Source organism: Patella vulgata, chromosome 7 (assembly GCF_932274485.2).
Source record: "Patella vulgata chromosome 7, xgPatVulg1.2, whole genome shotgun sequence".
Taxonomy (NCBI): domain Eukaryota; kingdom Metazoa; phylum Mollusca; class Gastropoda; family Patellidae; genus Patella; species Patella vulgata.
The window spans coordinates 4,837,043-4,863,542 of NC_065885.2; the positions used below are offsets into that span (position 1 = coordinate 4,837,043).

The 26,500-nt window shown below is 35.2% G+C and overlaps 1 protein-coding gene across 1 annotated transcript in view; it reads left to right on the forward strand.

Moving 5' to 3' along the window:
* The window catches only part of LOC126827111 (polyamine-transporting ATPase 13A3), a 51,962-nt gene extending 25,927 nt beyond the window's left edge, over positions 1-26,035 (forward strand). The window contains exons 11-26 of the mRNA XM_056102217.1: positions 1,803-1,964; positions 3,141-3,298; positions 5,117-5,305; positions 6,060-6,121; positions 6,769-6,913; positions 7,627-7,722; positions 8,545-8,698; positions 9,642-9,762; positions 10,170-10,294; positions 11,653-11,837; positions 16,086-16,127; positions 22,222-22,329; positions 23,183-23,262; positions 23,922-23,964; positions 24,766-24,875; positions 25,990-26,035. Of these exons, the coding sequence (XP_055958192.1) occupies positions 1,803-1,964; positions 3,141-3,298; positions 5,117-5,305; positions 6,060-6,121; positions 6,769-6,913; positions 7,627-7,722; positions 8,545-8,698; positions 9,642-9,762; positions 10,170-10,294; positions 11,653-11,837; positions 16,086-16,127; positions 22,222-22,329; positions 23,183-23,262; positions 23,922-23,964; positions 24,766-24,875; positions 25,990-26,035 (1,826 nt within the window). The remainder of the gene's footprint in view (positions 1-1,802; positions 1,965-3,140; positions 3,299-5,116; positions 5,306-6,059; positions 6,122-6,768; positions 6,914-7,626; positions 7,723-8,544; positions 8,699-9,641; positions 9,763-10,169; positions 10,295-11,652; positions 11,838-16,085; positions 16,128-22,221; positions 22,330-23,182; positions 23,263-23,921; positions 23,965-24,765; positions 24,876-25,989) is intronic.
* Positions 26,036-26,500: the final 465 nt, after the last annotated feature.

Below are 26,500 nucleotides of genomic sequence, written 5' to 3' on the forward strand. Positions count from 1 at the left end.
TCCGAATTATGACATCAATCAACAGTCCTGTTACACGATTGCATTCAATTAACATTGGATAATCCGGCCTTCAATCAGTGGGTGTTAACCAACAAGCAATCACCAATCAATTATCTGTGAGCATAAGATGTGTCTTTGTTCATTACCTTGATAATTTTATAATCACTTGTAAGAGAGCACTTGGTATTTGATTTGAGTTTTTAAAGTCAAATACAGCGATGTTATATATGAATCGTCGAGATGAAGAATCAATATCATTATAATAATGAGGTAGTATTTAATTAGTATTGGGTAAATCGTTCTGCCCATAGATTGTTATCACAATTGTTATTCTTTAACCAAAGAAGAAATTTCGATAATAACACCTATTTAAATAGCCAAAAGGGGCTATTTCATTAATAAATAATTATTATTGTTATTGTGTATTGCCATGTATAATGTTATTCATCATTGTATTGCCATGTATACTATAATGTTATTCATCATTACTATATTGGGCCATTTCATGATCATTTTGTTAAGCCCAACATTCATTCAGTAGGGTCGTTAAAAAAGTATTAACATTAGTGTTATTTTGCTCTTATTTTTTTGAAAAAATTTTCACAAGTTGATTTCCTTTATTTTGTTAATGTAGAATGGTAATGAACTGCGCTTTTCATTTTCTTTGTTTTATTTGTTTCGTTTGAATTTGATTTATCTGTTTAGTTTTTGATTGTTTAATTTTTGTTAATGAAGTTGATTCTTTTAAACTTCGTTTTTATTTTTGAACTCTACTTGGTGTAGGTGTTCATCAGGTAATACCTCGACTGAGTTCAATATAGAGATTAGCCGGTTGATTTGTTGATATAAACCTTTGAATAATAGCGCCTAACAGGCAGCTGTGTTTAATTATGTTCTCCTGATTTTGATTGTTTCTGTGTGTTTGAAGTATATGTTTGTGATATGCGCTTAGAAACACTTCACGTGTAATGAAGCGCTATATAAATCGAACAATAATAATAATAATAATAATAATATTATGTTCATAATGTGTGATCGTATAGAATGTACAGAAAGCATTATCATATTTTTAAGTTCTGGGTATTCAAGGGTGCATTATAATAATACTTCCAGTGTTCGAAGGTACAGTAATACTTCCAGTATTGCGGCAATTGAGTATTCCGACATGCTGTCTAATCCGGCATATTGTATCGATCCCATACGATGTCGAAATTGACAGAGTCCACTGCATATCACTGTAACCCAGGTATCGTTTAATCTTGTGTATCTAGCACTAATTTCTTTCACATTCGTTTAATATCAAATCTTTGTTTAAAAATTCGTAAAAATTATTAAAAATCACCAAAAATCATCTAATTTGTACATGTGTCCAGTTTAAAGCTGACTGATTAATTTTGATAATGAGTGACGAGTGTCCAATTTACAAGTATTTAATTTCCTGATCACTGTTCAAAAATTAATCATTATACATCATTAATCAATTGGGTTGTTTATTTTTTAACAATGATTGAGAAATTAAACACTTGTAAATTGGACACTCATTATCAAAATTGAATGGTCATCTTTAAACTGGACAGAAGTACAAATTAAACGATTTATGGTGATTTTAAACAGTTTTTACAAATTTTTAAACGAAGATTTGATATTAAACGAATGTGAAAGAAATTAGTGCTAGATACACAAGATTAAATGATACCTGGGTTACAGTGTATTCAGTCACTTGATTATTAAGATTACAATAAATACAGTTAAATTTTACAGAATATTACGTTATTAATTTCTGAAATTCTATGTTTATATAGGTGAAAGTGTACCGGTGACTAAAACAACGTTAAGTCAACAGAATGATGAAGAGATTTATTTACCAGAGAATCATAAACGTCATACACTGTTTGCTGGTACTCATGTTGTACAGACCAGATATTATGGTCATGCTAAAGTTAAAGCTATTGTTATTAGAACAGGTACTTGTACGAGATTTATTCAGGGGTCACAGTGGCTAAGTGGGTAAGACGCTGGCTCGCTAGCTTGGAGGTCGGGTGTTTGATCCCTGCATTGGCCGAGAAAGTTCATCCAGATTTCCCGGCGTGGGTTCCCCATGTCAGTGATGCAGAACGGAGGGCCTGACAAGGACAGCCGTCTAGTCGTTCGGTTGGGACGGAAAAACCAAGGTCCCGTGTACACATTGGCGTGTACGTAAAAGATCCCTTGACAGTTGGAATTTGATATAAGAGTAGGCCGTAGTGCCGCTGTCCAGGCAAAATATCCCTCATAGCACACTGTATGGCGTATGCCTGTCTTCATTAGCCCAGTTCGTGGCAGAACAGTAGGACGTTAAACCCCATTTCATTTCATTTCCTATCGTCTTCATGGTAGCCACAATGATTCAATGAGTATGTGGTTCACTAACATGGTGGGTCCGATTTCGATTGCGAGAAAGTTTCTTCTGATTTTCCAATCTGGTTTATCCTTGTTAGGGGTGAATGGAACGACAAATTGAGGTCCCGTGTACACATTAGTGTGCACTGAAAAAAACCCTGACAATTGGAATCAATAAAATATAGGTGGGAATGCTGTTGTCCACAAGGAGTAGAGTCGCCTGTCAAACTGTGTGGGTTTTCTCTGAACTCATTTTTGCCTTATCAAATTTGATCAATATCAGTGTTTTCCTTTCGTATAAGCTGCTGTCAAGATATAACGTTTGTTTGGACATATTTCCATCTTTTCATTGCTATCTGTATCTAAAAACCAGAATTTTCTCTTTTTTTATATGTCCTTATTATTGATGTTTTCCTGTCAAAGTGGGGGGTTGGATGGCTGAATGGTTAGCGTGCGCGCGCTGTATCATAAAGTCTGTCATTGAGTCGACTGGCGTGGTTTCGAATCACCGGTTGTACGTGACAAGGAGTAGGGTCACCTGTCCAACCTCGTGGGTTTTCTCCGGGTCCTCCGGTTTCCTCCCACTGCTAAAGACCCCTACGCGCAAGCGAATTATTGAAATAAAATTAAAACCATAAGTTAGTCCCGAAATGACCTAGTTTGTGTCAAGTGGACATTAAACCCCATTTCTCTCTCACCCCGGGGTTGTAGACGATTTGGGATATAATACCAAAGTTTAATCTTATTGTATCTAATTTCAGGTTATAACACAGCCAAGGGAGAATTAGTTCGTGCCATTTTGTTTCCGAAACCTCTAGGATTTAGATTCTATCAAGATGCTATGAGATTTATTTTATTTTTATTGGTTGTGGCGTCTTGTGGAATGGTTTATTCTCTCGTGAACTATATACGTGAAGGAGTAAGTTGTCTTAATATCAATCCTAGAAATATCTGTTTTAGTTGTAACAGACTTGGGTATAAAATACACCTGGTGGTGTCTGTGGTACTTGACAAGGAGTAGGATCACCTGCCCAATCTCAGGATTTTCTTCTGGGTCGTTTAGCTGCTAAAGACTTCCATTGAAATATAATTGAACTATATGAAGTAGTTTATGTCGAGTGGGTTTTAAGTCTGTGGCTGAAAATACACAGGAATCGACTAATCGTGTCTGTACATGGGATAGAATACATAAATAGATTAGATCGTGTTAGGGGTGAGGAGTCATTAGATCGCTACCGCCATGTAGGTCGGTCATGTAGATCATTTTGAATTTGGTTTTAATGGTATAATAGATTTCCATATACCATACAACAATCAAGTTTGCAATCAGTTTGAAAGAAAAATCGTACGCTTAGGCAACACAAATAAAATAAGTTGTTTCTCGGGCACCGCCCGCACGCAAGATTGGTTGCGCGTGCGGCCTATTTATTAGTCTTGATGAAAAATAAAAAATATGTAACGCCCGCCCGAACATCGATAAGCAAGTCATAAAAAATATATGCCGCATGTATCTACATGCCCCATACGTGAATATCCATTCAAATGTATTAAACTGATTCAGATGTAAACGCTCATTTACGGGTCTTTTTTATTGATTTCGAAAGAACCTCCATTTTTGTATCACATGATTTTAATTACCTCCCCTTGTGAACTAGAATTTGATTCGTGTTAAACACCGAAAGTCATTGACAACAATGCAATGTATTTCAATCATTCGATCTTAATTGGCTCATTATTGCCGGCTTCAGTCGGTCCATGTTTGAAAAAATCCTACTTCTAAAACAATGAATCGTAGAACAGGTTAATTATTATAACTTGTGGCTACGAATACGATACGATGATAGTCACCATACCTTAGTCAGAATCTGGGTCATTAGCACATTTAACGGTAGTTTTGATAATCAGGAAAATAATAATTGGATTACACATTTGATGGTTTTACTGACGAGTTGTTAGTTAAATTTAAATAGTCATTCGATATAAACCCCAGATAGAACACCGAATATCCTGAGAAACACACCGAATAACCTGAGAAACAGTCATTTCCCGAATCCCGATGACACGTGACATGCATTGGTTGGAATTAGGTCAATCATTATAAACCAGCGATACTAGATTTAGATCGAAGTGTCGTTTATCGTCATGATTATTTTTGATACACATGCTGACAGAGGCTTACTCTTTAAAATATTGTCATTATTATGGACGGCTATTAATAGTCGTACAGAATTTTATTTTAAACCAATTTCAATTATGGTTGTCACCATTACCATTAGTAAGCTAGTACATTACGTGAATTAAATATGGAAAATTATTTTCCTTTCAGTCAGTGTTCAGTGTTTGAGTAGACTTGATTTTTGGGTTTATGTTCTAAGTATGTATAATATATAACTGAAAGCAAAACCGTAGACAAGTAATGACTTTCTCATTAAAAAAAAAAAAAAAATACAAGGCCGCCCTCCCGCCCCAACAATTTTCAACAATAGCCAAATTTTATTTTGCACCATCCTCTAGCCAGAAATGAGGTAAAAAAAAAAATAAACCGCTCTCCCCCCCTACAGTTTCAGCTGTCAGTTGCCAGAGAAACAAGACATTTATTTTGTGTAGCCTTATGTATTTTGACTAGAAGTTAGGGCGTTTGATAGTAAAATCGTTAGCTTATGTATTTTGAATAGGAGTTGGGGCGTTTGAAACAAAAAATCGTAGGCTTATGTATTTTGATTTTACAATATTTCAGGTCAGTACAACAGAAATTATTTTACGTGTTTTGGATATAATAACTATTGTTGTGCCACCTGCTCTACCAGCGGCCATGACAGTTGGTACTGTATATGCTCAGAGTCGTTTAAAGAAAAAAGGAATATTCTGTATCAGTCCACCTAGAATCAATTTCTGTGGAAGAATCAACGCCTTTTGTTTTGATAAGGTCAGTAATAGCCAGTGCCGGGAGGTTGGGTGACTGATTGGATTAACGCATGCGTGTTGGATCATAAGGTCTATCAATAAGTCGAGTTTTGTGGTTTCGATTCCCCGCTTGATAGTGACAAGTAGGGTTGCCTGTCCAACCTCTGGTTTCCTCCCACAGCTAAAGACCCCAGCGAATTATTGAAATAAAATTAAACCATATGTTAGTCCCGAAATGACCTAGTTTGTGTCAAGTGGACGTTAAACCCCATTTCTCTCTCTCTCTCTCTCTAAGTTATGCACTGGCTCGCTGTTAGAGGTCTGTTAGGTCTTCTGGTGTGACTCCCCCTTGTCAGTGATTTGATGCAGGATGGGGAGGGCCTGGCAAGGTTAGCGCTCCGGTGGAAATAAAAATACAGAAGTCTTGTATACATGTTGGAGTGCAAGGTTAGAGTATGGTCGTTCGATGGGACTTGAAACACAGAAGTCTTGTATACATGTTGGAGTGCAAGGTTAGAGCATGGTCGTTCGATGGGACTTGAAACACAGAAGTCTTGTATACATGTTGGAGTACATGTAAAAGAACCCTTGACAGTTGGAATTCCCCTCATAGCACGCTGTGTGGATTTGGTAATTAGATTTCTGAAATTATTGTTCTGTTTCAGTCAGAACATACAAAATAGGAGAAATTGTTGGTAAATCCTCTCAACAGAGTTTATATTTTTATTGTCAGAAAGTTTTGTTTACCAGGTAATATTATTGATATTTTTTTACAGACGGGAACATTGACAGAAGATGGGTTAGACATGTGGGGAGTAGTACCAGTTCAAGATGCCAGGTATAAAATCATCATTTATGCACCTGCGTACATTACTAACAAAAAAATAAAAATATGACCGGTTTCATGACCTGCTCAGACAATTTTGATGGCGTGGGCACATGTTACCAATGCTAGATAATCTCCTGGGTTGTATTTCAAACAGGCCCATCAATTACGTTCGCGGATAATAAAGTTGGCATCAGTCTTTTTGCATAGCCTGCATCATATCTTTGTAATAATAATAATATCGTCATTTATAAAGCGCGCTACTACTGAAGAAAACTGTTTCTTAGGCGCTGTTGGTTTTTATATTCACTGATTATTTACAGATTAGGGTTTTGAAATAAGAATGTTTTGAGTTGAGATTTAAAATGGCCCACAGACGGTAAATACTGAATGGAATTGAATCATTCACTTTGCTAATTTATTCCCTTATTCCTCTAAGTTCTGTCAATCGAGAGTTACAGAAAACCGAAGTTCAGTGTACATTTTGGCATGCACATAAAAGATCCCTTGACAGTTGGAATTCGATATAAGAGGAGGGGTTAGCGCCGCTGGCTGGGCAAAATTTCCAACATAGCACACTGTATGGCTGATACACATGTTCATTAACCCAGTTCGAACATTTCTATCTATAAAAGAGAATAAAAACTTGTTATTTTCAGTTTTTACCATCCAGAGCGTGATGTAGGTAATCTATCACAAGGACCTGTATTATTGTGTATGGCTTCCTGTCATTCTCTAACTATAATTGATGGAGAATTAACAGGAGATCCACTAGATCTAATTATGTTTAATTCTATAAACTGGGTAAGTTTATATATTTTATTCTATGGGGGGTTGCCCTCATTCCTGGAAACGTCGCCTCATTTCTGAAAAAATGGTTTTGAAATTCGAAAGAGTTACATCAAATAGTCATGCAAAAACCAGTGTCAATGTCATCATATCCCAATTTCCCCAATGACAACATGGTAACATTGTACACCGCCACACCCCTTTCCTGCTGCCGTTCCCTTGTTCTAAACAGATCCAGCGATACTAAAAACCAAGTTCGTTTAATGTACGTACATGCATCATTGGTCAATCATCCGAAATTGCTAGGCCTTTTGTTTTGATAAGGTAAGTAATAGCAAGTGCCAGGCGTATCATGAGGTCTGTCATGTGGTGCATTCAATGAAAAATCGTTGGTAACATCGTAGTCCAGAATAAAATCTCTAGTTGGCATTGCATTTCAAATATGTTAACATAATGACTGAATTGTGATTATTATTATATTGCAGGGCAGCAGTAAATACGATACTATTATGACTGAGTTTATTATTATTATTATTGTTATTTATGTTACAGGTTTTAGAGGAACCTGAACCAGACAGCAGTAAATACGATACTATTATGACTGAGTTTATTATTATTATTATTGTTTTTTATGTTACAGGTTTTAGAGGAACCTGAACCAGACAGCAGTAAATACGATACTATTATGACTGAGTTTATTATTATTATTATTGTTTTTTATGTTACAGGTTTTAGAGGAACCTGGACAAGACAGCAGTAAATACGATACTATTATGCCAACTATAGTTAAACCATGTCGAAAAGATAATTTTCTCACCGATGAGGTAAGATTATTTGAATATACAAAACCGGACTTATTTTATGTTACTTTTATTCTCTGTCTTGGCACTAAGGGTGTATGTGATCAAGTGATCATTTTAAATCATAAGGTCCGTCCACGAGTCCATAGGAAGAGCGTCTCCCCAAACATCAACAAAAACAAGAAGATGGGTAATGCTTGGGTCCAGTTCAAGTTCCCTAAAAGACATTGGTAATTGATAAAGGTTAACAGAGTTAGGATTCCTATATTTCTTTTTTCAGGAAGGGAGCCACAGTGGTTTAGTGAGTAAGACACTGGCTGGCTAACAAGGAGGTCTTGCGTTCGCTCCCAATGTTCGGCGAGAAAGTTCTTCTGGATTATCGGACACAATTACCCCTTGGCCAATTGTGCAGAAATAGAAGTAGGCAGAATTTCCCTCATAGCACACTGCATGGTGTAAGCCTGTCTTCATTATCCCAGTCGGTGTAGAACAGTACGACATTAAACCCCATTTCATTCAAGGTTCACATACTCCTTGAAACTTCTGGAAAATCCTGGAAAAATGAAAATGTGATTTCCAGTACTGGAAAATCCTGGAAAAAACAGTTACCCCTTAAAACTCCTGGAAAATTAACATTTGTGGTTGAAATTTAATTTTGATGAGATCTTTTATTTCTTCAATTCAGTCGAACAGTGTTCTTCATGGGTAAAAAAAAAATACATTATGATGTAGAATTTTATACAGGGACTCCTGGAATCTGGTAAATAAATCTGGAAAATTCCTGGAAAACTGGAATTTTAAGTGTTCTAAGTTATGTACACCCTGTAATTTCATTTTGCTTTTCAGGCTCCATTTGAAGTTGGGATAGTTCGACAGTTTACGTTTTCGTCGAGTATGCAGCGAATGAGTGTTATAACTCGTTCACTGACGGATAATTTTATGGAGATTTACTGTAAAGGTGCACCAGAGAAAGTTATTAGTCTCTGTAAACCTGATTCAGGTATGATATAACACACCTTCTATAAAAACACCTGTCCAACCTCTTGGGTTTTCTCCGGTTTCCTCCCACTGTTAAAGACACCAGCATGCAAGCGAATTATTGAAATATGTTAGACCTGAAATGCCCTAGTTCGTGTCGAGTGGAAGTTAAACCCAATCTCTCTCTCTTTTTCTCACTCTCTCACTCAGAAAGGAGTACAGTAAAACGGGATATGCTTTCATATTAAGTAGATATTTTGATGAAAAAAAAAGTTAATTTCTTCATCGCACAAAAATCAATAGACTGCAATCTGATTAAAACACAGATCCAATTTCGTTTCGTTTTTATAGTTCAAAATTTCGATTTTACTTGTCTTTACTACACTAGGATCTGGAAGCGTTGTTATTTAACTCGTGTTCTGCTTGAAATGAGGGGTCAGCCAATCAAATGGTCTGTCGAATCGAGCGTTTGACCTTTTTTGCGCGGAACTGTGGGTAGACATTAGCGGCAATAGAAATCAAAACAAAGCAAAAGTAGATAAAAAATACATGGCAGTCGCTAATTGGTTAATTGAATGACGGACGTAATCGGTTCAAATGTCGCTTGCTTGGTACCTGACGTCATAGAACATGATCTCCCACTATAACTTGTTAGATCTACATGTGCATGTACATGTAGTGTAGGCCACCAAATTTTTTAAAAAGGAAACGAAATATAGATCTATATTTTAATTAGATTGAATAGACTGCAAACAGTGTCCCCTTACATTGTTTGGGAGGCAGAACGTCATTCTCTTACATTATTTGGAAGGTTTGACAGGCTTATGGAATAACATTCCCTTATATTGTTAGGAGGCTAGATATCATTCCCTTATTTTGTTGGGAGGTAGAATAGCGTTCCCTTAATATGTAAATTTCCACAGCGTAACTCATGTTAAAATGCACTCTCTCTCTCTCTATTTTAGTTCCTGAAAATTTTCAAACTATGCTACACAAATATACTGTACAAGGGTTTAGAGTTATTGCCCTTGCTTATCGGCCATTGGAACCCAAAATTACCTGGCATCAAGTCCAAAGAATATCAAGGTAAGAATTATCATACTGGATGTCATTTATATGTCTTGGTTTGAAATAAGGCCATATTAGAAAAGTATTCTGGTCCATATTTGGGAATTTCTTTTTTTTAGAAATTAATGCGGAAGTGAGGTGTTTTACTTGTGCACCAGTTGTTGATGTTTGTTTCGTTGAGAGATAAAGTTGTTGATGTGTTTCCTACAGAGAGAAAGTTGTTGATGTTTGTTTCGTTGAGAGATAAAGTTGTTGATGTTTGTTTCGTTGAGAGATAAAGTTGTTGTGTTTCCTACAGAGATAAAGTTGTTGATTTTTGTTTCGTTGAGAGATAAAGTTGTTGATGTTTGTTTTGTTGAGAGATAAAGTTGTTGATGTTTGTTTCATTGAGAGATAAAAAAGTTGTTGATGTTTGTTTTATACAGAGATAAAGTGGAACGTGACATGACATTCCTTGGTTTAATGGTTCTACAGAATCAACTCAAACCACAAACTACACCAGTGATGAAAACATTGAAGAAAGCCAAGATTAGAACTGTGATGGTTACAGGTATTTGGTCACTTAAACATACATTATGCTAGAGCTAAATCTGCCTATTGCAGGTCTTTCTTTAGGCCTGGTATGTTTTTCTAAATTATTAATTAGACATTAATTAACTTATCCAGGACATAATCAACTCTCGATGGTTATGCTAGCCTGCGATCTTTAGCGGATTATGAGCCGATTTACTGCATAACTTTGGTATCAGGTTAACAGTGGATCACTGGAATCAAGTTAAACATACATTATGCAAGATCTAAGTCTGCCTATTGCAGGTCTTTCTTTAGGTCTGAAATGTTATCTAAATTATTAATTAGACATTAATTAACGTATCCAGATCATAATCAACTCTCGATGTCAATGCTAACCTGCGATGTTTACTGGAGTAGGCTATCATTTGCTGCTCCACTTTCATTTTTGATTAATGGATAATGGATAATAAAGAGTATTTTTTTTATCATACCAAAACTTCAATCGCTAAAATCTCGGTTCAGAGTGGATCAATTTGACAAATTTTCAGCAAATTCCATTTACATTATCTAGTTTTTAACTATTATAGTGAGAACTGTCAGCTCTTTATCTAATCGCCCATAATGTATCTTTAACCATCCTGCTACCTGCACATAACCAAATTACAGTGCCATAAGGGGTCCGTGAGTAAGGCTCTGGCTTATTAACCAATAGGTCTCAGGTTTCATCCCTGATTTTCATGTCATATGAGATGTTGGGATTTTGCACAGTAGTTGACCTGGATGGAGGGCCTGGCAAGCGTTGTTTTCCTTTGCTAAAAAAAAAAAAATTATTTTCTTTGAAAAAATCTTTCTAATCCGAAGTAACCAAAATAGGACAGACTGAACAAATTTTGAGCAATCTGATTAAAACACAGATCCTATTTCGTTTCGTTTTTTATAGTTCAAAATTTTGTTTTACTTTTATGTACTATACTAGTATCTGGAAGACTTGTTATATAACCTACGTTCTTGATGGCGTGAGGGATTAGCCAATGAAGCCATCTGTTACGACGACTGCTGTGCGATGCACGGAACTGCGGGTAATCCACGTTCTTGATGGCGTGAGGGATTAGCCAATGAAGCCATCTGTTACGACGACTGCTGTGCGATGCAGGGAACTGCGGGTAATCCATTAGAAACGTCAACGCTGATGGATTAATCCATGTCTGACGTCATAGGGTCAAAAGCCGCACGTACAACCCCTGATGCGACCTTCCAATACAACTTGCCAGATCTTCATGCAGTGTAGGCTATCGAAAGTATAAAAAAACGAAACGAAATATAGATCGGTATTTTAATCAGATTGAATTTTGAAGTAATGGCTCGTGATTGTAATGTCACGATGTCTATTTATAGGTGATATGATACAGACGGCAATAAGTGTAGCCAGAAATTGTAACATGGTAGGTCCGCGAGATCAGGTTATTATCGTCAAGGCTACTCCACCAACTAAAGACGAAGGAGCGAAGGTAGAATGGGAGAGTGCCGAATTACAGGGAGAGGACACGACATGGGATGATCAGGACTCCAATAATTCAGAAGTAAGTTTTCCGGTGAAATATTTCCATGGATTGGGTGATGTTTGTAGTCGAGTTTGAATCAGTTAACCTCCTTAGCACTGAAACTTCATCTAAAACATTTGAAAAATATATACTTTCTAATGGCTAAGAGCTAAAACTTTCAGCCAATCAAAATGTTTAATTCTTATAACACTGTAATTCGGGTATCATTTAATCTTGTGTATCTAGCAAAAATTTCTTTCACATTCGTTTAATATCAAATCTTTGTTTAAAAATTTGTAAAAATCGTTTAAAATCACCAAAAATCATCTAATTTGTACTTGTGTCCAGTTTAAAACTGACTGATTAATTTTGATAATGAGTGTCCAATTCACAAGAAGTTAGTGCTCAATACACAAAATCAAATGATACCCAAATTACAGTATCAGAGCTAAAACTTTCAGCCAATCAAAATTTTGAAACCTATAATATTCTACTTAAACTTTAATAAGGACTCATGCCATTAAAAATTTGGGACCTGTATTTTAATATCTTTGATGCAAATTGATATTAATAAATGCTAGCTGAATGTAACCCACAAATAATTCAGTGATTAACATGCACATAATTTCAGATGAGTTTTTCATGTTGTTAATGATAATGCATATATTTTCTTATAGATGGTAATTATGAATTAGAGATTAACTGTACATGATTTGTATTTTTCAGAGAATATCAAATTTCTCTCAACTTAATCCACTCTTAATATCTACTCGGGGGGTGGGGGGGGTACGTTGTATCATAAGGTCTGTCATTGAGTCAACTGGCATGGTTTCGATTCCCTGGTTGTACATGACAAGGAATAGGATTGCCTGTCCAACCTGGTGGGTTTTCTCTGGGTCCTCCACTTTCCTCTCACTGCTTAAGCCAATTATTGAAATAAAATTGAAATTTGTGTTACTCCCGAAATGACCTACTTTGTGTTGGGTGGACTTAAACCCTCTCTCTCTCTCTCTCTCTCTCTCTCTCTCTCTCTCTCTCTCTCGAGTGATGCCTGTTTAAAATCTGATTGAATCCTAGCTGGAAGATTATCAAGGGTTGGAATTTTGATTTTGTTTAAGCATACATTATTCAAGAGCTAAGTCTGTCTATTGCAGGTCCTTCTTTAGGCCTGAAATGTTATCTAAATTATTAATTAGACATTAATTAACTTATCCAGACCATAATCAACTCTAGATGGCATCGCTAGCCTGCGATCTTAAGTGGATTGTGAGCCGATTTACTGCATATCTTTCCTTCTCGATTAAACGATTAAATGGATAATCGAGACTATGTTTTTTTATTCTACCGACTTTAGTAATGATGTCTGAGGCTAGGCAGAAATTTCATCCGCTTAGTTTTCGGTTCATAGTGGATCAATTGAACTGAAATTTTCAGCAAATTGCCTTTACGTTATCTAGTTTTTAACTATTATAGCGAGAACTGCCAACTCTTTATCGAATCTACCATAAAGTATCTTTAATCAAATGTAAGATGTCGATTTTTAGCCGTGAGAAATTTGATATTTTAGCAAAAAAATGCAAATCATGAATCTTTAATTTAACTATTAAGTTTATTTTATTGAATATTACCTGAAAATTAATCTCTATAAATGGTAGAACACAGTAGAAATATTTTACAAATGTCAATGCCGATATTCGTAACAGAAATGTTCCAGATATTTCAATAAAATAAATGCATATTATGGTAGCAGATGAGGGTAGAGCCACATGTTGGAACTTGATGCATTTTGTTTCTAGGGGTTACTCGATTGTGGGTTTTCCCTGGGTCTTTTGGTTTCCTCCCACAGATAAAATGCCCTACTTATTGAATTAAAATTGAATGATATGTTAGTCCCAAAATAACCTAGTTTGTGACTGGTTTAGATATTATCAGCTTATTCGATCAGTCCATACATGTGTTTTATCTCGAAGGGGACCACAGTGGCTCAGTGACTAAGACATTAGTTCACTAACCCGACAGTCTGTCATTGAGTCAACTGGCGTGGTTTCGAATCCCCGGTTGCACGTGACAAGGAGTAGGGTTGCCTGTCCAACCTCGCGGGTTTTCTCCGGGTCCTCCGGTTTCCTCCCACTGCTAAAGACCCCTACGCGCAAGCGAATTATTGAAATAAAAATTTTTAAAAATCATATGTTAGTCCCGCAATGACCTAGTTTGTGTCGAGTGGACGTTAAACCTCATTTCTCTCTCTCTCTCTCCCCCTAACCTGAAAGTCTCTTGTTTGATCTATGTGTTAACCGATAAAGTTCGTCGGGAATTTCCAGCGTGGTTCCCCCTTGTCAGTGACGAAGGGCCTGGCAAAGGACAATGTATAGTCGTTTGTATAGGACAAAAAAACAAGGTCCCGTGTAAACATTGGCATGCATGTAAAAGATTCCTTCGCAGCTGGAATTCGATATAAGAGTAGGCCAGTGTATGGGCAAAACTTCCCCCGGAGCAGAGCAGAATACAACAGAGCCGTTTTCACATTTAATTTGAGAACTTTCAATCGAGTATCCCAGGTGTTAAATCCTTTCAACGGCATTTAGTAATTGAACTGGAATATACAGGTCACAATTCTATGCAATACAATTATTGTTTACTGCTGATCAATGTTTCGACTAGGCTTAAAGCTACAATTTCATATTTTTAAGTTCTATTTTTAAAATTTATTAAAATAAAGCATTAAAATAGATGGTATCCATAAACCGTCCTACCTTGTTAAAGAATAATACTATTAATTCTATAATTCACTATTGCCAGCTGAGAAATTGGCAAAAATATCATTTTCAACTTCAAATGCCAATGTTTGAAGGTAGCTAATGCATGGAGGCAATAGGAAAACAAGGGAGGTAATTGTGTTATTATTTCCTGTGTCAATGATTTTTAAGGGTGGGAAATAATGCCCATGGTCGTATAATAGTGTGTTGATAACGTATTGAGCAAAAGACATAGAAATAATTGTTTTGACTTTCTTAGAAAATATGAAATTCTCGCTTTAAAGTAGCTAAGTCTATTACTTAATATCATCCGAAGTCTTTGACATTGAAAACACGAATTATTTGTCAATTTAAATCACTATTGATGTTGTGATCTTACCGGGTAAAGCTGGGTTTCTGATATCAATATTTAAGACAAAATAAACATATTACCATTGGTACACCAATCGTGTACCATAATGCATTTCACTTGTAAGAAAGGACTCAAAGAACAAGGCTAGACATATTCCACAAGTCATCTGGAGAGCATGCGCAATAAATACTATCGGTGTAGGGTGGAATAACCAGATGCTAGAGATTGCCATTCGATTGATACTTCTGACATATTTCGCCGGACATAACTGATTTGAAATTAGAGTAAAAATGGAAACGATTGAATGTAAATCAGTTTATATACAATCATAATATTATTACATTATGATATGTGTTGCGACCCATTTGTGTCGATTTCTAGGTCCCAAATATTAGCAATTTAGCTCCTTTAATAAAGACTAAAGAAACCTAGTCGTAACATCTCTCAGTAATAAGCAGTAATTGTATTCCATAGACCTGTGACCTGTATATTCTAGTTATTGTGGTATATGAAGAATATTTGGAGAATGTAAAACTTATTATTTCTGTATTTATGGTTATAATTTGCAATCTGGCTTCTGTAATGAGATAAACATGGCCAGAATTGATGTTCCAAATCAAAACATACCCTCATCAAATCTCAAGCTGGCAATTTTGAATAAAGATAGATGAATCACAATTAACGAGCAAATATATTCCAATTTAAAGATGCATTATCTTGAGCTAAGATTGTGGTATTCGACATTCGTTGTGGCTTCAAATGTTATATAAATTATTATTTAAACATTTATTGTCATGACAACCTCATAATCAACTCTCTAGGTCATCTGAGGGTCGAGATTTTTATTGGATTAAAACATGGTCGTCATTTAATAGTTTAAGGTAAAAATGTATAATCATCTTAGCAATGGCACTTGACAATCAAGACTGTATTGTCAAAACTTTAAACACTCATAACTTTGCTCAGAATAAAGTAATTTCATTGAAATTTTCAATATATTTAATTTTCATTATCTTTTTTCAAACTATTATAGCAAGATTGGACAGCTCTTTATCTAAATCTTACATAATGTATCTTTAAAGAAAATATATATCACCTCGAAAAAAAAAAAAAACGAAAAAAGTATTATGATATCATGCCCATTTTCATTTCATTTCATGCATCATCACTTATTTTCAGAGTGAAATATCTGATGCACAAAGGCCATTATTGGAGGTTAAGGTGATTATAGCTGTAATAAAATCACTTGTAGTTGTAGTTTATTTATCGAATTCTTGTCACTGTATATATTACACAAATAAAGACATTTTGTTTCAACTAAAATCCATTGACTTGCACATAAAAGAAGCCTTGACAATTGGAATTTGAAATAAGAATAAGACTAGATCGTAATGCCAATGTTGGGCCAAAATTTCCCTCATAGCACACTGTATGGCAGTGGTTTCAACCTTTTTTTTGCCTTGCCAACAGCACACCTTGGAACACATGAAGAAAAGCGGCACACCTGGCTAAATATATATGAAAAATATCTGAATTTTGCAAAATAAAAAGATGGTTAAGTCAGACGGCATACAACCGTAGACAGAGACTAGTCATAGACACTTAGAATGACTCAAACTAAATAATGAAAAACACATTTATGAACTTATCAGTGGATACTCAATTGGGATCACCTGTTTTTGCACATTTCCTTAGTGTGCCGTTCAAAATTTCGCGGCACACTGGTTGAGAATCACTGCTGTATGGTGTATGGTAGGTCATTTCAACTAAAATCATATTTTGGGTAAATTTTGGAGCAAAGAAAATTTATACTTTAGATAAGTTTCGCAACTGTACCTTTACACTTACATTTACATTTAGACGGTGAAACGTCATCAGTTTTTGTGACGTTTGACGTAAAGTGCATGTCATAAAAGTGAATCCGACAGATAGCAGCCCTATAACTGTAAGAGCAAAACACTTAGCTAAACGTTGTTTATTTTCTATGATCCAGTCCATAATTTTTCTCTGAATCGTGGTTTTCACAAACTAAATCCACGAAGAAGACCTTTTCCTTCATGTAGATAAAATAAGAAGAGGCCGAGACAAAACGTGTGCGTGCTTTACTAATCTCAAAACATGTGCATGCTTTACTAATCTCATCTTTAACAATCTATCCGTGATGAAGGCCTATTGAGATCGTGGATCAAGTTTGTGTCGCCTCTTAAATATACTAAGTGTAACAGTAAGTGTGAAATTAGCGAAACGTCATAATGTACAGTTTCCACTTACACTAATGTAAGTGTAACTGTTAAGTTTGCGAAACCTCATTATTGATACTGATGGAATAACAATTACTGGTTTTATTAAAAACATGAAATGTTTTGGTGATAGTAATCTCATTGTTATCAAATATATTTACAACTTGAAGAAGAAAAAAAATTACTTTTAAAATTTGTGACTTTTTTTTTTTTTTTTTAAATCTTTTTCTCTTACTCAAATTATACATTCAGTAATCTTTTATTTAAATCTGTTTTTAATACTAAAATTATAGTTTTGATAATCTTTTTTTTTTTTTTTTTGCATCTTTTTTTTTAAATATATATTTTTATTTATTTAAATTATACGTTTGATAATCTTTTTTTTAAATATTATTTGAATACTTAAATTATAGTTTTGGTAATCTTTTTTATCAAATTATTTTTTTTATGATTTTTTTTTTCTTACTTAAAATATACTCAAATCTTATTTTCTTAATCAAAAAATACTCACAGACAGGAATATCATATGATACAGTACAATATTTTATTATATTGGAAAATTTTTTCTCTGGAGAAATTATTAAACAATTATTGGATTTTTGTTGAAAGAAAATGTCTTGGTAAAGCTGTTGATTGTCATTTGAATATTTCAGTATTCCACGACTTTATCATCATTTGATTAAAATACAGATCTATATTTTGTTTGGTTTGTTATACTTTCGATGGTCTATTTCCTTTTGTTTTTTATAGTTTAAAGTTTCATTTTAATTGTTTTTACTACACTAGGATCTAGAAGAGTTGTTATATAACCTGCATTCTGGTTGATGTGAGGGATTAGCCAATGAAACGGTCTGTTGCAGCTAGTTCTTGGCATGTGATGCACGGAACTGTAGGTAACGTAGAAACATCAACGCTGATTGGTTAATCAAATGTCTGACGCCATAGGGTCAAAAGCCGCTTGTATGACCCATGGTGCGACCTCCCACCTCAACTGGTCAGGTCTTCATGTAGTAGAGGCCATCGAAAGTATAAAAAATGGAACAGAATATAGATCTGTAGTTCTAATCCGATTGAAAACTCCTCAAATGACGATTAGCAACTTTAACTTTTTTAGTTAAATGGTTTTGGTGCACACAGTACAAGGTATGGTCGACTCTGTAAAGATGATAAAATAATATTATCAGATATGCCAAACAGTATACTTTAATTTTAACACAACTTAATATTTCTTAGTTTATTTCATGCAACATTTCAGTACCCCTTATTCCCTTATTATTAGTTTGTTTTCATTTTGAGTGAAGTCTGTATCAATACATGTTCGAGACGCTACACCTCAGTGGACGCTTACAGCTAGCCTCCAGATCCTTTTACTTGATCTGTATGTGCGTCTGTTGTTTGTGGTGTCTGTATATTGTGTCTTGTCCGTAGGTTTGTCTTGTAAAATTGTTTGTGTGTGGTGCAGTCCTCCTGTATTTACTATTAGTATTACAGGTATCTTTATTAATCAAGTGGGGGTGGATGGTTGAATGGTTAGTGTGTGTGCGCTGTATCATAAGGTCTGTCATTGAGTCAACTGGCGTGGTTTCGATTCCCTGGTTGTACGTGACAAGAAGTAGGGTTGCCTGTCCGACCTTGTGAGATTTCTCCAGGTCCTCCGGTTTCCTCCCACTGCTAAAGACCCCTACGCGCAAGCAAATAATTGAAATGAAATGGAACCATATGTTAGTCCCGAAATGACCTAGTTTTTGTCAAGTGGAGGTTAAACCCCATCTCTCTCTCTCTCTCTCACATAGGTGACAAGAAGCAGGGTCACCTGTCCCCTTGTCCATGGATCCGGTTTCCTCCAACTACTAAAGACCTCCTACACGCAAGGGATTAATTGAAATAAAATTGAACCATATGTTATTCCCAAAATGACCTACGAAACATTGCATGAAATAAACTAAGAAGTAGTAAATGTATAAAATTGTGTTAATATTATTGTTATACATGTAAATATCATTCCAGGCATTTTTATACATTGTTTTTAACAGAGCTGATCATATAATTTTCTATCTTCTTTAGCATATTTATTAAGACACAAATAATTAATTTTTATTTGCTTTTATAACCAAATATTTACAGTAGCTAAATATTGAATGTGTTTGTTTATTTTGCACAAGTTTTTGTTTGTAATCATTATCGTATGTTTGTGTATTAATACAAGACTTCTGCTTAAACTTGTACTTTTCTTTCACAAACTCTTCTGTATTACTAGATCACATCCCTCCTCTAAATCTGATTGGCAGGTTGTACATGACAAGAAGTAGGGTCGCCTGTCCAACCTTCTGGTTTTTCTCTGTGTTCTCCGGTTTCCTCCAACTGCTAAAGAGAATTGTTGAAATAGAATTGAAATGACATAGTTTGTTAAACTCTCTCTCTCTCTCTCCCTCCTATTAGAATTGAACCATATGTTTGTCCCGAAATGACATAGTTTGTGTCAAGTAGATGTTAAACTCTCTCTCTCTCTCCCCCTCCTATTAGAATTGAACCATATGTTTGTCCCGAAATGACATACTTTGTGTCAAGTAGATGTTAAACTCTCTCTCTCTCTCCCCCTCCTATTAGAATTGAACCATATGTTTGTCACGAAATGACATACTTTGTGTCAAGTAGATGTAAAACTCTCTCTCTCTCTCCCCCTCCTATTAAAAATTGAACCATATGTTTGTCCCGAAATGACCTAGTTTGTGTCGATTGGACATTAAACAAACTCTCTCTCTCTCTTTCTTTTTTTCTCCTATTACAGCTGGATGTCGAAGTTGTTGATGTATGTTAATTTGCCTGGCAAGCTATGTTTAACATATCTGTTTATTCAATAACAGCTAACAGTTCTTAATCTATTTTATATATCTTGTTGGGTTTTTTGTTTTTTCTTGTACGCTTTGCTTTCAGCTAGAAATGATTTTAATCACTATAAATGATATATAATATACAGCCTATGCAATGTTATCTTTTTAATGCAGATGTATTTTGCGGTCACCTCCGTCCATCCACAATTTTTTGTGAATACTCCACAGGTCAACATTCTCAAATGTTCATTTAGTCACAAGGAGGGGGGTTGGATGGCCGAAAGGTTAGCGCATGCACGTTGTAGGTCTGTCGATTCCCTGGTTGTACATGACAAAGAGTGGGGTCGCCTGTCCAACCTCGTGGGGTTTCACCAGGTTCTCCGGTTTCCTCCCACTGCTAAAGACCCCTACACGCAAGCAAATTATTGAAATAAAATTGAACCATATGTTAGTCCCGAAATAACATAGTTTGTGTCGAGTGGAAGTTAAACTCCATTTCTCTCTCTCTTGGTCACAAGCAAGTAATTTCAATTGCCATCTCTCTGTGAATATGACACAGGATAAGGTGCTCAATAAAAATAAATTGTAATATGTTTATAAGACGAAGAAGCCTATTAATTTTCAACAATTTCCGATATTTACTGCCAGAGTTATTGCCCTTGATCACTTTGAAAAATATTGTGGACACTCTAAGAGTCTAAAGTTATTAATATCTGATTGACTTGAAATTTATGCACAGTGTTTTAAGAGTTCAAGGTCATGAGACGAGAAAGCCAATTGATTTCTGATAATTACTGTCAGAGTTATAGTCCTTGATTACTTAAGTAAACCTGGTGGAAGCGCTAGAGGTTAAAGTTAATATAAATTTATAAACAGTGTCTTAAGTTCATGAGACCAACAACCAAAACAAATTCTAATGATTTCAGATAATTATTTAATGGAATGTTACTCGTTATCATATTTTAGTGTGTTATTAAATGTTTCATTACTGAAAAAAAAAAAATATGCGACAACCGTTGTTGACTGCTCGGATGGCTAAGTTGCTGTGGGTGTATGTTTTGTTGCCTGGCAACCTATCTTTCTTTTGGTTTGGGAATGTGCATTGTATGTTTTTTTGTTGAAGAATTACAAATTCGAGTAATTATTTCCATTTGTATTTGTGTACTGTAATCTTGATACATATCTCCCATATAATACTAGAACACTTAGTATGGATACAATCACTTGGTTTATTATACTGCAACGTTTCAAAAAGATTTCACAAATCACTGTGGGTGTTAACCTAACGTATTTATATTATTATAATAACCCAAAAAAGTTACCACAAGTATACCTATATTCATACGAAAAACTGTAAAGTAATCTTTGTCACCTGTCTATACAGCTCATTAATTAACGTTATTGTCATATATCTCACCAATGATTTGTCTCATTTGTACAATATGTGGTCGGTTGGATGGCCAAATGGTTAGCGAGTGCGCGCTGTATCATAAGGTCTGTCATTGAGTCAACTGGCGTGGTATCGATTCGCTAGCCTGGAGGTCGGGTTTTCAATCCCTGCATGGGCCGAGAAAGTTCATCCAGATTTTCCAGCCTGGTTTCCCCTTGTCAGTGATGCAGGACAGAGGGCCTGACAAGGACAGCTGTCTAGTCGTTTGGATGGGATGAAAAACCGAGGTCCCATGTACACATTGGCGTGCACGTAAAAGATCCCCTGGCAGTTGGAATTCGATATAAGAGTAGGCCGTAGTGCCGCTGCCCGGGCAAAATTTCCCTCATAGCACACTGTATGGCATATGCCCGTCTTCATTAACCCAGGTTAGGAGCAGAACAGTAGGACGTTAAACCCCATTTGATTTCATTTCGTGGGTTTTCTCCCTACACGCAAGCGAATTATTGATATAAAATTGAACCATGTGTTAGTTCCAAGATGACCTAGTTTGTGTCGAGTGGACGTTAAACCCTATTTCTCTCTCTCTCAGTACATTAGGTATTTGCCAGAATATGACTGCGAAGTCTAGTTAGAAACATTGCAGTATAACAAACCAAGTAATTGTATCCATAATAAGTGTTCTAGTATTATATAATAAATCAATTGCTAAATGGTCTCAATGATTATATATTTAATATATTTACATGTAGTACATATACAATAGAAGTACCACCAGTTTCATCCGTTTAGTTGAAATTATGAAATATTAACGTGGTATATCTAATACAACATTTGTCGTTTATATCCTCTAGTCATATCAACCTATTTCTATGGAAGAATTGGACAGCAGAACCCATCTTGCCATTTCAGGAAGATCATTTTCTGTGATAACTAATTATTTTCCACATTTGATGCCAAGAGTAAGTTGCAGGTTTTTCTACATTTATTGAAAAAAAAATCTACTTTTATTGAAATTTACAATAGGGCTTCACTATCAATATAAAGGGAGCTACTGAAATGGACTCGATCATTTGCCTCTCTATCAGTCCCATGTTTTGACTGCTTCTAATGGAGGTAGAATGTTCAAACTTGGTGTTGAGAGCGGTTGGATGGCCCAATGGTTAGTGTGTGCACGCTGTATCATAAAGCCTGTCATTGAGTCAACTGGCGTTATTTTGATTCCCCGGTTGTACGTGACAAGGTGTAGGGTCGTCTGTCCAACCTCGTGGGTTTTCTCAGAGTCCTCTGGTTTCCTTCCACTGCTAAAGACCCCTACGCGCAAGCGAATTATATAAATAAAATTGAACCATATGTTAGACCCGAAATGACCTAGTTTGTGTCTAGTGGACTTTAAACCTCATTTCTCTCTCTCTCTTTCAAACTTGGTGTTGATATTCATTAGGTAAATCCGTCTTCATTAGCTCAATAGGTACAAAAAAGTAGGATGTTAAACCCCATTTCATTTTATTAGTTGAATGTCTTGACAGAATGATCAAGATGAGCAATTTCTGCTTTGGCTAAGCAAAGATATACAATTTTATTTGTTGATGCTTTGGGTCACGATTCTCTGATTCTAACTGATCGTGAGTGATGAAATTTGGTCTTTGGTTTCATTATGATCCCTTTTTGATTTGATTGGTTGCTAGATGCTTTATTCAGAAAATAAATGTGCAAGTAATTAATGAATGTCATCTATTTATTTCGAGATTAAGAAGGTGTCTTACTGTTGACTTGTTGTTTTGTATTTATAGATTTCAATGGTTTTTTTTTCAGATATGTGTTAAAGGAACTGTATTTGCTAGAATGGCCCCCGACCAGAAATACCAGTTAATCGAAAACCTACAAAAGCTTGAGTAAGATTTTAAAAAAATTAATTTTAGTTTGAACAAGGTTTTATTGACAGATTTCTTGCCTGCATTTAACACTAAATCATAAAAAATAAATTACCTTTTGTTGATTTCAAAAAGTATGGAATATAATATTTATTACAGTTATAATTAAACATGTATTATGTAAGAGCTAAATCTGCCTATTGCAGGTCTTTTCTCTGGCTTCAAATATTATATAAACTATTATTAAGACATTTATTCACATGACGAGCCCATAGTCAACTCTCTAAAACATTGGATGGCAGAAATTTAAATGGATTTGAACTTTTGCGATAAACAATAAAATGAATAATCGAGACATAATTTTGGTTGTCAAGTTCCGTTGCTATGATGATGAAAAATCTACGCTACATCTTCAAAAAGTTATAAATTAGCTCAGATTAAAGTAATTTGTATGAAATTTTGAACAGATTAATTTGTCATTATTTATTGTTGAACTATTGTAACAGGAACTGTAAGTTCTGTTTTTAAATCTTACATAATGTATGTATAAAATAATATACTTGTTACATTTCTAATTTATGTGACAGTTCTAATTAAATATATATAACCCTGTTACGGTTCTGATTAAAGTAATATAATCATTTTACGATTCTAATTAAGGTAATATATTTATGTTACAGTTACATTGTGGGTATGTGTGGGGATGGTGCTAATGATTGTGAGGTAAGATTTTCTTTTGATAAAAAAAACAGAAAATGATCATAAGAATACTGTATATTGTTTGTAACAGATCACATGGTGTTAAGTTTGACTGACTATGGGATGGTTAAGACATATAGTTACTAAGATTACAATATGTATCGCCATGGAGATATCAAATCTTTTATCTGAGGTATCAATATGTTACTGAGAGATAAAACACATTATCTAAAGGTTTCAGTATAGATATGAAACATAGTATCTAAGATCTCAGTATATATCACCATGGAGATATAAAACATAGTATCTAAGATCTCAGTATATATCACCATGGAGATATAAAACATAGTATCTAAGATCTCAATATATATCACCATGGAGATGTAAAACATAGTATCTAAGATCTCAATATATATCACCATAGAGATATGAAACATAGTATCTAAGATCTCAGTATATATCACTATAGAGATATGAAACATAGTATCTAAGATCTCAATACATATCACCATGGAGATATAGAACATAGTATCTAAATTCTCTGTATATATTGCTATGGAGATATAGAACATAGTATCTAAATTCTCTGTATATATTGCTATGGAGATATGAAACATAGTATCTAGGATCACAATATATATATATATATATATATATATATCCCCATGGAGATGTAAAACATAGTATCTAAGATATCAATATTTTACTAGAAATATGAAAAATATCTAATATATTTTACTAGTGATATGAAACACACTATGTAAGATCCCAATATATATATCGCTAGAAGTAAATCCATTGTTATTAAAGTTTTTTTTGTTGTAGGCATTAAAGGCTGCTCATGCTGGTATATCATTATCTGAAACAGAGGCGTCGGTGGCAGCTCCTTTTACTTCTAGAATAGATAATATTGAATGTGTTCTTACAGCTATGAGGTACGTCAATATGATATTAGATTTTACCCACTTTGTCTTATGCAGAACTACGGAGAGCATGCTGCAGGACGGAGGGCCTTACAAGGACAGCTGTCTAATCATTCGGATGGGATGAAAAACCGAGGTCCCGCATGCACGTTACAGAACCCTTGGCAGTTGGAATTCTATATAAGAGTAGGCCGTAGCGCCGCTGCCCGGCAAAATTTCCCTCATAGCACACTGTATGGCGTATGCCCGTCTTCATTAGCCCAGGTTAGGAGCAGAACAGTGGGACGTTAAACCCCATTTCATATTCATATTTCATATACGGAGAGCATGCGCAATAAATACTATCGATGTAGACTGGAATAACCTGATGTTAGAGGTTGTCATTCCATTTGAAATTAGAGTAAAAACAGAAACGATTGAATGTAAATCAGTTTATATACATTCATATTACATTATTATATGCTTTGCGACCCATTTTTCTCAATTTCTAGGTCCCAAATATTAGCGATTTAGCTCCTTTAATGTCTCCTGGGGATTTTCCAGTGTGGTTTCCCCTTGTCAGTGTTACAGGACAGAGGGTCGGATCAGGAACACATTATATGGTTTATTTCTCTGTTTGTTTGTCGTCACTGTATATTACACAAAGAGACATTTTGTTTCAACTAAAATTCATTGCCGTGCACGTCAGGGCAAAATTTCCCTCAAAGCTCACTGTATGACTTATGCTCGTCTTCATTAGCCCAGTTGGAGCAGAATAGAAGGACATCAAACCCCATTATATTTCATTTAAAAAATTGGCGTGCACGTAAAAGAACCATTGACAGTTGGAATTCAAGATAAGAGTAGGTTGTAGTGCTGTCGTCGGGGCAAAATTTCCCTCATAGCACACTGTATGGCGTATGCTAGTCTTCATTAGCCCATTCGGAGCAGAACAGTAGGGCTTTAAACCCCATTTCATTTAATACATTGGCTGTTGGAATTCAATATAAGAATAGACCATAGTGCCGCTGTCCAGGCAAAATGTCCCTCATAGCACATTGTGTAGTGTATGCCCGTCTTCATTAGTCCAGTTGTAGCAGAACAGTAGGACGTTAAACCCCATTGCATTTAATGTATTTATTTTTAGAGAAGGAAGGGCAGCTCTCGTAACAGTCTTTGCTTGTTTTATATAAATTAATGTATTTATTTTGAAAGAAGGAACGGCAGCTCTAGTGACGGTATGGTGCTCTCAATAGATTAATGTATATATTTTCAGAGAAGGAAGAGCAGCACTAGTGACATCGTTTGGTTGTTTTAAATATATGGCTCTTTATAGTTTTGTACAGTTTGTCTCAGTTTTAATTCTATATACTGTGAGTAAAATTATCTTTATTTCTCTGCGGTGGATTCTTTGAAACATCCAACAACAGTTGAAAATCGAAGTAATATACGGCGGTAGCGCTGCTGCAGGGCTGCCGACAACCAGTATCGCAGCGCAATTTGCGATACATATTTTGTCCATTGCTAATCAAAAATTAAACTCTAAAGTTTTTGATTCGCAGTAACTGCGAATCATTAATATGCCTGTCATTTTGGATATTGACACAAGGATAATCCACATTTGAAGACTAGAAGGCTTTCTCAACATTTTCAATGTG